The sequence below is a fragment of the Accipiter gentilis genome, chromosome 20, assembly GCF_929443795.1.
Source record: "Accipiter gentilis chromosome 20, bAccGen1.1, whole genome shotgun sequence".
Lineage (NCBI taxonomy): Eukaryota > Metazoa > Chordata > Aves > Accipitriformes > Accipitridae > Astur > Astur gentilis.
This window is the reverse complement of record NC_064899.1, coordinates 25067395-25083107: the sequence shown is the minus strand read 5'-3', so window position 1 is coordinate 25083107 and position 15713 is coordinate 25067395. Positions and strand designations below refer to the sequence as shown.

Here is a 15713-nt window from a genome sequence, read left to right as displayed (position 1 = left end):
TGATCAACTCCAACGGAGGCACAGGAAGTGTTTTAACATCCCCAGAGCGGTCAGCAGCAGACATTTTGGAGATTTAGGCTGCGGTGACCTCCGTTCCATCCTCCCGGTGCCACCCAGCAGCACCCCTCGGCCCACCTGCGCCAACCACCGCCGCACGGCTCCACATCCTGCTCCTGAGGGGAGAGGCCCGAGGCCCCAGGCAGCAGACGGGGAGCACAACCTGCCCACCCGTTTGGGTGCAGCCAGGTTCTCGGGCAGCGGGGACACCCCCACAGGCCCACCCGCCATTTTGGTTTGCCCTCTTGGCCGTCGCCCAGGCCCCAGGCCCCAGCCCAGGGCCTCCCCCTCGCTTTGGGCCTGGCTCCGCAGCGGGTGGGATGGGGGCACGGAGACCCCTGAGAGGACATCGCCTGTGCCTGGCCCTGGGCAGGGCTGTGACGCAAAGGGCTCTCGCAGGCCTCTGCTACGTCACACCCGCGGCGATGAGCGGTGACGTCCCACTCGGGCCTCCGCTACCTCGCCCCCCCCCCCCTTTCCCCGCTTGGTACGATCCAAGCTGTTCTTCCGCCCCTCCACGCCCGCCTTCACACTTGGTATGCTCCAAGCGGCCTCCCCTTCTCCCCCCTCCCCGCCCTTTCGGCGCTCTCCGCTCCGTCCCGCCCACTGAAGGGAAACCCCGCCCCCCTCTGCAGGGCGGAAGCGCGTTTTCCAGCGTACGAACGTCTGTCCTCACTTCCGCTTCCGCTCCCGCTGTGGTTCCGTCGCCCCGTTTCGCTGAGAAGAAGGACGCCCACGGGGTGCGGCGGGGACGGGACGGGACGGGACGGGACAGGACAGGACAGGACAGGACAGGACAGGACAGGACAGGGTGGGGAGAGGAGAGGAGAGGAGGGGAGGGGAGGGGAGGGGGGAACTTGGCCCGGTCCGACCGTAGAGCCCGGCGAGGTGGCATCGCGGCTGGGCCCCGGGAGGCCGCGGCCGCTGAAGGCGGGCCTGGGCCTGCGGGGCGAGGGTGCCGTCGTGGGGTCTGTCGGGGCCGTGCGAAGGTAGGCCGGGCTGTCAGCTGCCGGGTGGTTGCTGTCGTCCCGCAGGCCCGCCTCCCCGCCTTCAGGATGTCGTACATGTTACCGCACTTGCACAACGGTTGGCAGGTGGACCAGGCCATCCTCTCGGAAGAGGACCGAGTCGTGGTCATCCGCTTCGGGCACGACTGGGACCCCACCTGCATGAAAATGGATGAAGTCTTATACAGCATCGCCGAGAAGGTAAAGCGGAGCGGTAACCTGGGACGGTTGCTTTCTGCGCTCAGCGTTTCAAACGGCTGACACGAAGCCTGAGGCAGGTTATAACTCGGTTTCTGGAGAGGTATTCCTGCTTTAGGAGGCAGCGAGAGAGCTGTTTGGTTTGCTTTCGTGAGCATCTCCTAAAGTCATCCACTGCTCTGATGTTTGTAGTATTTAATGGGGGGGAAAAGAGCGTTGCAAGTTCTGAAGGTAGAATCGCTGCTGGTTAGTAATCCGTTGCTTAACGAACGTCAGCATTCAAGCAGAAAAAAAGCACTTGGTAGTAGGACTGCTGTAGCCGTAGGAAGTGCAGCACTGTCACTTCACAATCAGAATGTATAGTAGCTTCAGGTTTCCATTTGAATAACTTGAAAAGTTGCTTTCATTTTGACTCTTAAAAATGCCGACATCCTAAAATATACAGGGTGGTTTTGATTAATCTATCGGCGATATTATTCGTGGAGGCAGATGGCATTCCCTTGAGTGGCATGGGCTCAATTAAATTTTAGGAGCCAAACTCTGAAGCTGTGTTCAGATGGAAACTGAATGCCTGCTGATGGCTGGTCACTCACTCAAGACAGACAGATATTGAAGAAAAACTGGGCTGTTTATGAACAGCTATGATTTACCTGTTCTTATATTTGGTAGAGGTCTTGCATAGCGATAGACAAAGAAAATTGACAGCTCTTCTTTAACTGAACCACGTAGAAAATGAAGCAAAAAAATCTGAACCAGAAAAGGTAACTTGGGTAGGAAAAGGAGTCTGCTATCTTCATGTAAAATTGTATGCGTACAGAGTTCTTTTTTTGGTGGACTCCTTTCTCTTTTAAAGTTGTTTTTAAATAAACAAACTTCTGTCTCTAAAACCCTTACAATGAAAGATTTATACCCATAGCCAAAAGCTAAGACATAATGGAATACAGTAAGGAGTTGTGACATGGTTTAATGTAGTTGTTTTGTGTTTAACGTGGTGGGAGTGTCTTATGCTCAGATACTGTTAGTATCAACTTTTGGCAGGATGCTTGGCAATTTGGCAGACATATTGGCAGTTAGGGGTGACTGGGGGAAGAAAGAACAATGTAACTTCTTATTTAAAAATCTCCCTCTGCAGAAATGGCATATTAAAGGGGGAAATCCTTCCTCATCCTCTTGCTTACAAGCCATGTTTGGATCTCTGCTGTTTTAAAGAGTGAGTAAAAGTTCCAATTGTACAGGTGTTTTTACTAGAGAATAATACAGAATGTTAACATGCTGTAATTGCATGCTACATCTGAAGAAAATGTAGCCGCGTTTTACATTTGTTACCATGGTGCAATATTCTTTTAGTCTGCAGTATATTTTTGGGTAGCAGTAATGTTTATCTGTACTTTATAATAGGAAAACAGGATTTTTTCCGTTTGAATCCTTTTGGGGGAAAATAAACTAGAACACTATATGACAATACAAAGCAGATTATTTTTACTGAAATGTACTCCACTTACAGTTGACTGGTGGGTTTTTTTCCCAATGTTACATGAAAAAGAAGCAATGTTTCACTGAGTTTCAAAACTAATTATAATTGTAAGATGTTAGATTCTTGCTTTGTCAGGGTTTCAGCCAAACATCTAAGGATTGAGTTTCACAAAATTCCTCTGGAACACCTTTTTTAAAAATACACTTTTTTTTTTTTAAAGGAGGCTCACAAATATAAAAACCCATACCCTGAAATACAGGGGTTTGGCTGCTAAATTACTTTAATGCCCCCTTTTTAAAGAAATATGTTAAAACCATGATTTATGTAGGACTGGATACTGTAAATCAGATAACCTCTTGTGAAGCCAGGTCACTTTAACCAATAGGTTGTATTGGGTCAATGTGGGTTTAGGAAGGATTGTTCAAATATTTTGCATTTGTTTAACCATAATCAGAAGTGTGAATAGCTGTGGCTTTCACTCAAACATTAGTTGTGCCTCTGCCTTTCTGTTAAGGTTACATGAAAAGTGAGAGAGGAAAAGAAGGGGGGGCAGGGAAAGAGGGAGCTATAAGAAATGTATTGGTATTATAGTTACTGGTGTTTGTAATTAAAGCTGAGCAAAGCTAATCCATTTACTCATCCATTTAGTCTATGGTATTTTCAAAATTATTAGCTGTAAGCATTGCTCTCGGCACTATGTCATTCTCTTTTCCCCTAGAAATTTATCACTTAAACTTACAGCATAATTAGCAAGAAAAAAAATTCAAATAAACATTGACAGCACAGACTTTCAAGTTTGCACTTACTGTGTGTGCAGCCTCTTTCAGGTCAGTAATGCAAGTCTGCTAGCCGCCTTCAGCTTGAATGATGTGTTGCAAAACCTAGTCTTAGTTCCTGTTTGGTTTTTTTCCTGTGATTTCCATGTCCGTAAAAACTTCTAAACATAAAAAAACATTGTCTAGAGACTGGTTAGGAAGTTGAGAAGATAGTCTGTAAGATCTTGTCTCAGATTTCCTTAGGTATTTGCTGTATGAGCTTTGGGCCACAAGGTAACGTATGGCTGTGAGATTTGCTGCGTAAAGGGAGCTGAAATCTTAACAAAAGAAGAGTATTCCTTACCCCTACAAGAAGTATAAAGAAACTTCACGATGGTTGCCATTCTTCCTAGTTATTGATCATATTCTGTGGCAATCTTATGTTGTAGGAATGCATTAATTTTTTTGGAATGACATTGTTAATGAAGAAGGTCAGGAGGGAGAACTTCGCAGGACAAATGAGATTTATTTCACCTGGCATATGATTTTTCCTACATCTGTGTTTCCTATTTACCAGCTAAGTGTATGGTCTTCATCAAGATAGGATACAGAATCTCTATCTGATGTCAAGGGTCCCATAGATTCCTCTGCTTTATATTGAGCCATTCAGTTTAAAGATTTAATAGTAGTCTACCCAAGCAGATACAGGTCTGTCAGGTATTAAAATAGTCTGTAACTGTGGCTAGGCAATATTGTACTTTTGGGTTTTGTATATGCGTGTTGAGTAACGTAGACTAATCTGTGAAGCTACAGTAATTAAGAATAAAAAACCCCAATCAAAATTGAGGCCAAAATTCTGAATTCATGCTGCTGTTTGATTTTTAGTTTCCTGCTCATCCTCATCCTGTCCCCATGGACAGCAGCTACAATGGCCCGGTAAGACAGAGAAAGTTTTGAATTGAAAGATGGCTAAAGGAAGTCAGAGTGTCAGAAATAAATACATTTGAAAGTTAATACCTGTCTTGTTTTTCTGCTGAAAATGTTTTTATCTTCAGGTGTTGAGCAAGCTGTCCAAAAGGAGGTCTATCACTAGAGTTTGTTGGTTGTTTGGGTTTTTTTTCCAGAAAGCAGCTGACTTACTGCAACAAATTTACTATATTTTAGTGTATGTTATGAGGTTAAGTACTTTCAGAATAAACTTGTGTTATTATGTGTTCAACTTATAAAATACCACAAGGTTTTTTGCATATTGTCTGGATGGTAAAATTTTGGTTTACACTAACAACCTCAGTGTAGTCTCAACTGTTGCAGCTGCAACCTCAGCAGCTGCAACTGCTTTTATTTAGTGTGGTTTGCTTGCTCAGAGTTGTATTTAATTCTTGTTCTGAGGTCTCCATACTGTAAGCCCAGCTATAACTCAAAAGTTAGGAAGAGAACTGCTCAGCAACCACTGCCTTCCAATGATAGTGAAGCTTGTTCTATATAGGAATGTGCTTTTTGAACTGACAGCTCTGTCTGGGGAATGGATTCATGTCCCAATGGATGGCGAGAGGTTAAGCTTTGGTTTGTCTCCACAGACTTACTAGCTCAAGTACAGATCAATTGCTGCATCCATACCAGCCTGAATCCAGAAATACTTCAATTGCTTTTGCTTCAAAAGAAGCTAAAGCCTTGTGAATTAGAACCGGCTGTGTGTGAAGCTGACTCAGGTGCTGCTCTGTAGTGCTGTGAAGCTGGCCCTGTACTGCATCTTGGCTCCAGTATTCTACCTGAGACGGCAAGTGCTGCTTCAGACTGTAAAACTGGTCAATACTGTGCAGAGAGACACATTTGAGTAGTTCTGCAGGGCTTGTCTTGCGTTGAAATAAAATGCCTATTGGTGACAAGCCTGCCCAGCCTGCCATGGCCACTAAACAGTAGGTATTACGGCCACTGCAGCGCTTCTGCATCACCCTTTCCATATTTAGCCTCTTACCCATGTTTTTATCTAGCTTATTCTTAGGCCTGAATCCCAACCTCCTGCTGCTACATATATCGGAGTTACTTCAGCAGCCAGCATCCAGACTCAGCAAAACACATCCTTATTCAATGCGCTTGCAAGCTGAGTGGTTGTAGAGTGGTAATGTGGTCACGTTTGAAATTAAGAAAGCAAGGGGGAAAGAATAGACCCACTTTCAAAGTTCTGTATTCAAATTTCAGAGTCCGTGTCTAGCTTTGAGGTCTGCTTTAGACTTCATACAAGCTTTTGAGCAGGTGACTGTCATCAGTTTCACTTCTATAAAAGTAGGTAGGAGAGAAGGAAGATTCAGTTAATGTCTGAGATACATGGATAACAGTGGTAACTTGTGGATGTGCTGTGCAAAGGTGATTTGAATGATCCAGTCCTTTTGAGTAAGATTTATGTAATAACTTATTTAAGACTTGAATAGTCTGGTTCTCTTTTCTAAAATCTCAGGCTGTTGATGTTCATTGCTAGTGACAAGCGTTTCTGGTTCTGCAACAGCTCAACTAAATTAAATGTATATAGTGTAAAGCTCATTTAAAAGTTTTGTTGTTCCAGTACTATGTGGAGTACACAGGTCTTGGAAGTAAAATTTTGGTTTAGCAGTGCTTTCATAGTGGTCTTCTGGTGCAACATATAACCTCCTTGGACTAATCTTTCAGTGAACAAAGCAGGTCCTAAGAATGTTGTATTAATGCTTGGTTTAACTTAAAATTATTTTCTAATCTCCAAATTAAATAATTGTTCAAAGATTATGTTTAGTTTGTCGGAATTGCCAAATGTGTTGCAGAAATTTCCCCGTGTAGCAAAGCTGTACTGCTGATGCTCAAAATGCCAGCAGGATGGAAGAAGAAATGATAGGAGAAAATGAAAATGGCCCTTCGGATTTTGTGTTTTAAAAAAAAACAACCAAAAAAACACCAAACAGAAAAACACAACTGTCTTTTGCCTCCTAAGGCTAACCAGGGAGTAACTTCAGCCACTTTTCAGCTAAATTGTTGACTCATTAAATTTCTTAGAAATCTTTCATATAAAACTGAAATGGGCATGAATGAAGACTTCAGAGGGTGGTAGAGTTTGGTATCATGACTAACGTGGGTTTTCAAGGCTTTACGTCTTGCTTGTTTTGGAACATGGCTTAAATGGGATGTTTTCATTAGATTATTGACAGAGTCTAGGATTATAACTGGATCCATAAAAGCACAGTAAAAACTATTTAAATGCTGTTTTACTCCAGAAGAGTTTTTCCTTTCTTCACTAGTAATACTTATTTACATCTTTGAAGTGTGGATTTTTTTTTTTTTGTAATTTAGAAACTGTCTTGAAGCAGTAGTCCATCAAAATTTATTTACTGTGCGCTTCTGTTTTTTTGTAAACAAACATCTCCATTCTTTCTCAACTAGAGTGCCTGCTAGGATGTTTAATTACAGGGTACACCATATATAACATTTTTCTGGTACAGTCTAATACTGTTTTGTGGACTAAAATAAAATATCTTTACCTCACGCAGAAGTTTATACTCATCATAGCATTTCCAGACCTTGATAGCAAAATTAACATGTGGGAAGTACTGTGACAAACAGTAAGGTGTCATAAATCTTAGACCACGCGTTAACCTCAGACTGGCAATTCTGCACAGTCACATAGGAAGGACCGAAATCGTATTTGTATTTAAGGAAGGACGGGGGATGCAAGGTTGTGTGTTCATGGTATAATGCCGGAGTACTTGATAATACACCTTACAGTTAAAGGTTTGTGTAATTTAGATGTCTGCTGACTTATATTTTTGTGTGTGTGTGTGTTAATTTCTACTGTCCGTGCATAAGCTAAGTTTAGAAACTAAAACTTCCCCTAATTCCACTTGAGGCCAAATATGCTACATCTAGGAAATAAAAATGTGACATGGTTTTCTTTTGGGAATGAAGACATTAACTGTGACATTAAAGGGGAAGGATTCTTGTGCATTTAACTCAGTAACTCTGCAAAATGAAAGCCTGTTTTACCAGAATTGCCCAGGGAATAGCTTCTCATCAAGGTCTTTTTTTTATCATCAATTAAGTTTTTAAGTTCCTGTTTTAGCTTTACACCTCTCAAAAAAGCTATCAGGTTTTATTATTAAATTATCAGTTTTACTTTCATTTAATGAGCCTTGTTAAACAAATCGGATGGTTTAGAGAGGAAAAAAATGCTTGGAGGCAGGCACCAGGGCATTTTAGATCATTAATTTTCTGAAGTCTATAAGCAGCTGACAACAGAGGCAACATGTGTCAGCTTGGCTTGCACAAAGCAGTTACTCTACTTGTTTAGAGCTGTGCGTGTCACTGTGAGGTCTCAGTTGTATATAAAGGGCATTTGTTTCTCTGGATGTTGATTTAGCATCGTATCTTTCCAGTTGATACTGGATGTGAAATGAGCATCTTGGCTATATTTAAAAATATTTTCCATGTTAATTGGTGGTTGTGGTTGAAAATAGCAGCTATACTGTATAGCAGCTATACTGGGATTTTATGAGTTAATATTTTGGAAAATAAATGTTGCAATAATGAAAGCTTATGTCTTTTAATTGGTAATGCAAATAATCAAAGGCTTGGTAATATATATTGCTTTTATATTTCCTGTTTTCTTCTGTCTAGGTAAAAAACTTTGCTGTTATTTATCTTGTGGATATCACTGAAGTACCAGACTTCAACAAGATGTACGAGTTGTACGATCCCTGTACCGTCATGTTTTTCTTCAGGTACGTGATGGTTCTAGAATGTAACTCAGTTAAATTTTTTTGTGTGTGTCAAATACAGTGTCTAGGTAGATTATTTCTAAATGCATATTAGCATAGTGATGCTTATATTTTCATTGTTCTACAAGAGTAAACTAATTAAATAGGAAAATGGCTTGTTTGCCAATATAATAGAGTACAAATTAGTGATAGTGGAAACTGTTTTTATTATCCATTGGTTTTAGTTTTAAATCTGAAACTCCCTGTATAGAATACTGCAGTAATACGGCAGCCAAGCTTGTCAAACTTTTTTTAAAGATATACCCAAAGTATTACGGTTTTTTGGAGCCAAGGCATCTACACTGATGAGATAAAATGTGCTGCTGACAAGTGTGGAACTCTCTCTTGGTGTTAAGACAGTAGTAGGAAAGAAATACCAACAATGAGGAATATGCTGAAGGATAATTGCACTGAGTAGCAGTCTTGGGGGCATGTTTGCAATTTTTATTCTAGCTTAAGAAATGAGCAGTAAAATGCCAACTTGAGTGACAGACAACCTCTTTTCTTTGAGGCTTATTTTGCAAGCTTGTTTGTTGTAAGAGCTTTTTTTTGAATCCTACAAACCATTCTTGTGGGGGATATAAAGTTTCTTTCTGAATTAAAATACCATATTAACTTGTCTGTTTTTTCTCTCCCTTTAAAGGAACAAACACATCATGATTGATTTGGGTACAGGTAATAACAACAAGATCAACTGGGCAATGGAAGATAAGCAAGAGATGATTGACATTATAGAAACTGTTTACAGAGGAGCCCGCAAAGGTCGAGGTTTGGTGGTATCGCCAAAAGATTATTCCACTAAATACAGATACTGACGTTTCTTTGCAGATGCCTTTTTTTTAACCCTACATCCACTTAAATTTATTATTGTGTATGTGTGTACATATATATATATTAAAAGAAAAAAAAACCCTACAAATCCTTCAACTTTGAGCATATTTTGAATTATTTAAAAGGTTTGAATTCTGTTTGGAAAAGTAGAAGACACGAAGCCTGGAACTGTCTGACTGCAGTAATACTGTAGCTGAATTTTGGGTTGTTTTTTTTATTTTAATTATTTTAAAGACTTTACTCTGTGTTGTCCTTTTGGTACTATGTATTTTTGTACACCGAAAGCCCATGTGCAGAAAAACATTTAGACTGGTTTTGTTTGCTTTTGTTACACAAATAACTGGGAAAACTATACTATAGCTTTTTTAAAAGAATAAAGTGAGTTCCACTTATTCACCTTAATTTTCTCTAGCTCATTAAATTTGAGAATGAAAACAAATGTAATTGGATGCAAAGTCATAATGTTGAAGATGAAGGCTTATCACTTCTGTCAGGATTTTCTTGCATAGTATCTTGGTCTTCTGTATCCACTAAAAATAGGAACAAAACGCTAAGGTGCATTTATCAATATTTAGCAAAACTCAGAGAAAACATCTTCCATGATTTTGTGCATATGCCCCTCCCCAAACTTAATTGACTTCTGGTGATGGACTTCTTTTTCATGGTGATTATGCATACAGTAGTTAAGTTTGAAGTACTCAAGATTCTGCAGTGCCACAGGGTAATCGCAGTTCTGGAGCTGGCTGCATAGTCAACAGTTGAAGAAAGGATGAGTTGTGCTTTCTCTCATTTGACTTCCAGTTTGTCTAATGGTATACAAAAAATGGGTGTATACTCCTGAGACTTGGATTGGATTCCACTGTGGCATGGCTTTTGAAGTTTCCATTTGCATTTCTGACAACTTTTGTTTTGTGGTAATGGAGCCAGTGTTTTGTGTGGTTTTTTGGTTGGGTTGGTTTGGTTTTTTGTTTGTTTTTTTTTTAAACTGATACATGCATATTTACAGGATTAAAAAAAACCAAGCCGGGCTATGCAGAAAGGAGATACCTGTATTTTTAGTCCTGTTTGTCACAAGACAAAGTAGAATATGGCTTTTTTTACTGTCAAGTGTGTTTTAGAAGGTTTAGAATGAGTTAAGGAAGTAAAACACAGGGTCCTAATTTCTGCTTGAATTAATCTGGTTTACAGTGATTATTACTTACAGAATCATTTATGTTGGAAGGGACTACCAACCTCCCAGTCAAAGTAGGTCCCACTTGATGAGGTTACCCAGGATTGTGTCCAGTCTTGAGTATCTCTAAGGATGGAGATTCCTCAGCCTTTCTGGAAAGCCTCTTCTGCTGCTTGAGCACCTTTGTAGTTGAAAAAAGTCTTCCTTGCATCTAGCTGGAATTTCCTGTGTTCCAGCTTGTGTCTATTAACTCCCTTGTGTAAAACACCTCCAAGAAGAGTCTGACTCTTACCCATGCTCTACCATGGGGGTAGTTGTTGCCAGCAAGAAGCCATAGTCTGAACTAACAGAAGTTTCTCAAACCCTTGTATGCTTTGTACTCCACCCTATCTTGGTGGCTTTGTTTTAACATCCTCATAACTATGTATTTTTTGAACTTGGGAGCCCCAAAATTGACACAGTATTCTGGGTGTGGTCTCACAGGAGCTGAATAGAGGGGACTGACCTGCTGGCTCTACTTGTGCTAATACTGACCAGTATGTGGCTGCAGCCTTTGTTGCCAGGACACCCTGCTGACTCAGGTTCAGCTTGCCCACCAGGCCCCTGCTCCTTTCCCACAAAGCTGCGTGCCAGCCAGCCCCCCGCAACTGCCCTGCAGCGTATGCTGACCCTGTCCCAGAGAGGGGGCTTGGCACTCGCCTCTTTGAACTTCATGAGGTACCTGTTGGCCCATTTCTCCAGCCTGTCCTCTAGCATATCAACCTCTCCCTGCAGTTTGACATTGCAGATCTACACTGATTAAAGCATTGATGAGAATGATTTCTTGATATTAATGAAGACTCTGTAATAGATGTGAAGTATTAACACCTGCCAAAGTTTTAAACAGCATATATATCCTTCATTAGCGGAGGTATTTACCTGGTAGTGCCTCAGTTTTTCCATTTGTTGCAAGAGGTTTCCATTAAGTTTCAAACAAAATCTTTCCTGTGAAAAGCTCCAATGTTTTGGTGTACAAGAACCTTAAAGTTGGTGCAGATGTCCGGTTTTCTTTGACTCTACCATGTCTTGCTTAGGTCATGTTTAGTAACTGGAATTCCTCATCTATCTCCAAGTCTTTAAAATAGGCTCTTTCATCAATGACTAATGTTAAAGAACTGAAATTGGTGCACTGTGCAAACTTTGATGTTACCTGCACAGGTGTGCACAGCTTTGGGTGGACTTGTGGAAAGATTAACAACTGAATAGCTGTGATCTGTGCAAATACTGCTATTTCTTTTAGTGCAGAACATTTTATATTCATTGGACCTATGAAATTTTGCAAAGGCACCTTTGTAATAACATCAAATAAGGTAAGGTGCATTTTGTAACGTAAAACATTTAAAGAAGCATCAAAATGGCACATACAAATGGAAAAGTTTTGTCATAGAAGGCTCTTGTTATTTGAGAACATTTAAGTTAAAAACGCAACAAAGAAATATGATGAAAAATTTAATATTGCTGAAATAAATTAAATACATTTTCATACATTGAAAAAGTTTGTGACTGCCTAAGTTCACTATATAGGATATAGTTTTCTATCCAAAACAGTGGGTTTTGCCTTCCCTGAAACTAACAGTTCTTTTCCAGTTACAGGAAATAGTGTCCCATTTAGATGAATAAACCCAGCTTGCTCCTTTTTCCCTGGGGCAATAATAATAATAATAAAATTTTAGATTTTATCGTGACATGATGCAAGCATGTTTGTTTTCACTAATGCTTTTGTGACTAGTGACGCTGATTGTAAACTCCCAGATTCAGTGCAGTGCTGTTCTCCCTTTATCTTTCTTGATCACACCCTCATTTCAGTGCTGCAAAGAAACAGTGCGTAAGTAGGTTAGTGGTTTAATTATTCATGAATGTGATTCAGCATAAAAGTAGGACGATCTCTGCAGTTAAATACATTTTCATGGATTGTACTTCTATACTTCTGAAAATTGTTTCATAGTTTATCATGAAAAAGGCATCTGAATGAATGGATGCCTACATTAGCTCAATATATTTACAGATACTCCTGTTTTTCACTGTGTGAGCAGTCTCCAAATGACAAGAATAATTGGTGTGTCTCAGTTTGAATCAGGAAAATGCAAAACAACAGGAAGATTACATCACTTGCACCCAAGAACAGGGAAGTAATCCTGTCTCCTAAATACCAAGAACACTAAGGCATTCATGGGACAGGTAGCAGTTTCAACAGATAGCGACTTAAAATCTAGCACGCAATCCTGAACTGTAGCATGATTTTATATTACAGAGTGTTTGACAATAATACTAAAGTTATCCTTGTTCCTTCCATCCCCCATCTTAGTGCTGTGAGAACGAACTACTGCTGTGGTGGGGTGAATGTATTTAAGAGGTGTGCTCTGAGCCACATTGGGAAGCTGAAGCAGGTTTAAAAGCAGATGTACATAAATTTAGACCAGCAGGAATCCTCAATCAGCTAGGTTAGCATACTTGAGGGACAGGAATGGTGGGTGGGAGTGCTTTAAGCCACACACGTTTTATTACAAATGTCCAGCCTCGGTTTATGTTTGGGATTAGTTTGCGCTACCCCTTGTAGTGGCACTCAGCTGGAAGAGATGTAGCAAGCTACAGTTTTTCAAAGTGGTAGCATTCTTTGGCTCTTGGCAAAAAGAAAGCCAAGGTAGTTTTACTTTTTTTTTTTTTTAAATCTCAGTATACTTTAAAATCCAAGTGAATGCAGGTATGATAAATACATAAACAATATTTTCATGCTAGGTGCTGCCCATAGTTCAAAACTAAGTGGAAGTACATAAAATACAGTAAAAATTAAGTTTGTTTACTCTCAACTCTTCGTCGGTGTTTTCTATCCCAGCCTCTGTCATCAGGTCAGCAACATGCTTCTCGAGGTCATCGATGCGCTCACCCATTTCTTCCAGTAAAAAGTTAAAGATAACTTATTTATAAATAAGAATTCTAGAATTCTATAGGTGGGAGGTTTTTTTCTTCTGTGAGAAAAACAAGCAGCTTTCTTCCAGATGTCTCAGCCTCTTACTTATTCATGTTTAATGCAGGATGAAACATGCACAAAGTTGCATTATCACAAGACAACCCCGCTGTCTCTTGCAACAGATAAGCATTCAAGTTCTAAATATTTTCAAATGCCTTCCTGTATGCCCATGAGTGAACTAGAGTATTTTCTGCATGAGAGATTGCTTTCTTTCTGAGGGACTATTTTAGGTGATACCATATAGTCAACCTAAACAATCAGAATACGAATGCTGCTAAAACATTATTCTCTGACACTAAAGCAGCCGCTTCCTGAAAGGTAGAGTTTCATAAAAAATGGAAAGTGTAATACATTCGCAGTTTCAGAGAGCAGAGCTAGTTTCTGTCAGTACATCTAATGAGAAAGCTTAGAGCCCCTTCAGGTCTCAACTTCTCTTTTTGAGGGCTTGCCGCCCAGCCAACAGCTGGTTTTAAACCAACAATGTGCGGCAATATGCAGATTTAAGTGGCATTTTGGAAGACGGTTGCTTTTTTAATATACCTTCAAAATCTTTACACACAATTTAATGCTTCTTTTACTTGAAAGCCAGAATTGCCGCACAGAGACCAGCTCCCTGGGAGCTGACAGGACTTTTAGTAAAACCTTTTTTTAGCATTTCCTTCTTGGTGAGGGGAAAAACAAACTGGGGGGGGGAAGGGGGTGCCATTCAGCTGTCTTTACTTCATAGGGGTGCAGCAACGTCAGTCACTGTATCTGAATTTGATGTTAAAAAGCAAAACCCCCTCTTTACATCGACGCCCGAGGGGACACACACACACACACCCCCCGAGCCCGGTCCGGGGGAGGAACCGCCGGCGCAGGCCGCCTCTCCCGCGCAGCTCCTAACCCGCCTTCGAAAGAGGATATTCCTCAGCGTTATCTTCTCAGTCAGGGCTTGAAAATTCTCCTGCAGCTGATACAGCAGATTTTCCGCCTGGCGGGGGTAGGGGGGGAAGAGGAATTAAAGAGAAAAAGCAGGAGCCCCGGGCGGCGGCCGGAGGGCAGCTGCGGCCCAGGCCGGCGTTTTCCCGCCCTTCTCCCCTCAGCCCTGAGGGGCGACCCGCCGCCGAGGCGGGACCGGGACCGGGCAAGCGCCCGCCCGCAGCCAGGGCCCCCCCACACACACACACCCCTCCTCCTTCCCCCCCCAAAAAAACACCCGTCCCCGCCGCTCACCAGCTGTGAGAGGTCCCCGGCGCCCGGCGGGTCGGCGGCCGCCATCGGCTCCGGCTCCCCGGCCGCGGCGGGGCTGGGCGGGCAGGTGAGCGGCCCGCCCGCTCCCCCGGAGCCGCCTGCTCCGCCCCGCCGGCGGGCTCGGCAGCGGGAAAGGGAGGATAATGGTGGTGGTGGTGGTGTGTGTGGGGGTGAGGTTGGGCTGGGCGCTCTGAAGGGAGCGGGGTGAGTCGTTAAAGGGCGCGGTGCCTCTCCCTCTGTTTTCCAGAGAAATCGTAACTCTGCGGGGCGGTGACTACAGAAGGATGTCAAGGGTCGACCTGCAAGAGGCCTTACGATTTCGTAGGATGGAAGGGACAAATTAAACGCAGAAAGATGCTCGTCGACCAAAAAGGCCCAAGTTTGGGGTTGGTTTACTTTATAAGGTTTGTCTCCTTTTCCCCATGTAATTAGTTTTCTGACACAGAGTGGTAAAAATACCGTGCTTGCTGATGTTCCTTGCACCGGCATGTCTAAGGAGGCAGGACCGAAGGCATCAGCAAGAGCTGGGCCGTGGCTTCTGCAGTCGTGCTAGCATGTAGGTCATCCCTGCGGTTTTCAGCTTCAGAGCACAAAAAGCTCCTGGTGCATCTATCGCAGAGGTGTCTTGTTGCCCACGCAGATGTCCTGGGTGCTGTAACTTTTGCCTGATGTAAATGACGAGGTTTTCAATCTACTGTGCCTGTACGTTTAGGAGAATATCACTGTTGGGCAATAGCTTTCCTTAGCCTATTACTTTAGAGATAGGCCAAACACGTAACAGTGCCTTCATCCACAAAAAGTTTTTCTCCTGAGTTAGTAGTGACTTCATGTGCTGGAAAGATTATCTCCTGTAAGCCTACCACTTACAATCTTTCGTAATAAACTTAATTGTTTTCCTTCTTGACCTTCCCCGCCTCATTTGGGACAGCATGTTAAATCTCTGTGGTGAGATGCTGGCATCAAAGCAAACCTCCACATTGCTGCCTGCTTCCCATAATCACAGCTTCTCCTCTGTACATCCTGATCTTTCCACTCTTGTAGATTCTCTTCTTTGCCTTTGTTGTGGTTTAACCCCAGCAGGTAACTAAGCACTACCCAGCTGCTCACTCACTTCCCCCCCACCCAGTGGGATGGGGGAGAGAATCAGGAAAAAAAAAAAAGGTAAAACTCATGGGTAGAGATAAGAACAGTTTAATAGAACAGAA

The 15713-nt window shown here is 42.1% G+C and overlaps 2 protein-coding genes across 4 annotated transcripts; one reads left to right on the top strand and one right to left on the bottom strand.

Moving 5' to 3' along the window:
- Window positions 1–698: 698 nt before the first annotated feature.
- Window positions 699–9499, top strand: TXNL4A (thioredoxin like 4A). Of its 3 annotated transcripts, none has more exons than XM_049824217.1 (4): window positions 699–797; window positions 1092–1265; window positions 8127–8230; window positions 8910–9499. In XM_049824217.1, the coding sequence occupies exons 2-4, from the start codon at window positions 1113–1115 to the stop codon at window positions 9079–9081; spliced, it is 429 nt and encodes a 142-aa protein (XP_049680174.1). In that variant the 5' UTR covers window positions 699–797; window positions 1092–1112; the 3' UTR covers window positions 9082–9499. The 3 variants fall into 3 exon arrangements, with proteins under 3 accessions (XP_049680174.1, XP_049680175.1, XP_049680176.1); XM_049824218.1 differs by having other exon boundaries at window positions 758–868; XM_049824219.1 differs by lacking the exon at window positions 699–797 and adding an exon at window positions 2395–2472 and having other exon boundaries at window positions 1151–1265.
- Window positions 9500–9589: 90 nt separating this feature from the next.
- HSBP1L1 (heat shock factor binding protein 1 like 1) lies at window positions 9590–14614 on the bottom strand. The gene is made up of 4 exons (XM_049824220.1): window positions 14491–14614; window positions 14182–14248; window positions 13109–13203; window positions 9590–12115 (listed from the first exon to the last, which is right to left on the bottom strand). Exons 1-4 carry the CDS (start codon window positions 14533–14535, stop codon window positions 12110–12112), a joined length of 213 nt encoding a protein of 70 aa, XP_049680177.1. The 5' UTR covers window positions 14536–14614; the 3' UTR covers window positions 9590–12109.
- Window positions 14615–15713: the final 1099 nt, after the last annotated feature.

Excerpts from the sequence above, each read along its gene's own strand:
- TXNL4A (XM_049824217.1), top strand. The coding sequence starts at position 1,113 with ATGTCGTACATGTTACCGCACTTGCACAACGGTTGGCAGGTGGACCAG. Across the intron at positions 1,266-8,126 it reads TATACAGCATCGCCGAGAAG|GTAAAAAACTTTGCTGTTAT; the intron begins GTAAAGCGGAGC and ends TCTTCTGTCTAG. Across the intron at positions 8,231-8,909 it reads ACCGTCATGTTTTTCTTCAG|GAACAAACACATCATGATTG; the intron begins GTACGTGATGGT and ends CTCCCTTTAAAG.
- HSBP1L1 (XM_049824220.1), bottom strand. The coding sequence starts at position 14,535 with ATGGCGGCCGCCGACCCGCCGGGCGCCGGGGACCTCTCACAGCTG. Across the intron at positions 14,249-14,490 it reads CCGGGGACCTCTCACAGCTG|GCGGAAAATCTGCTGTATCA; the intron begins GTGAGCGGCGGG and ends TACCCCCGCCAG. Across the intron at positions 13,204-14,181 it reads TGAGAAGATAACGCTGAGGA|TGGAAGAAATGGGTGAGCGC; the intron begins ATATCCTCTTTC and ends TTAACTTTTTAC.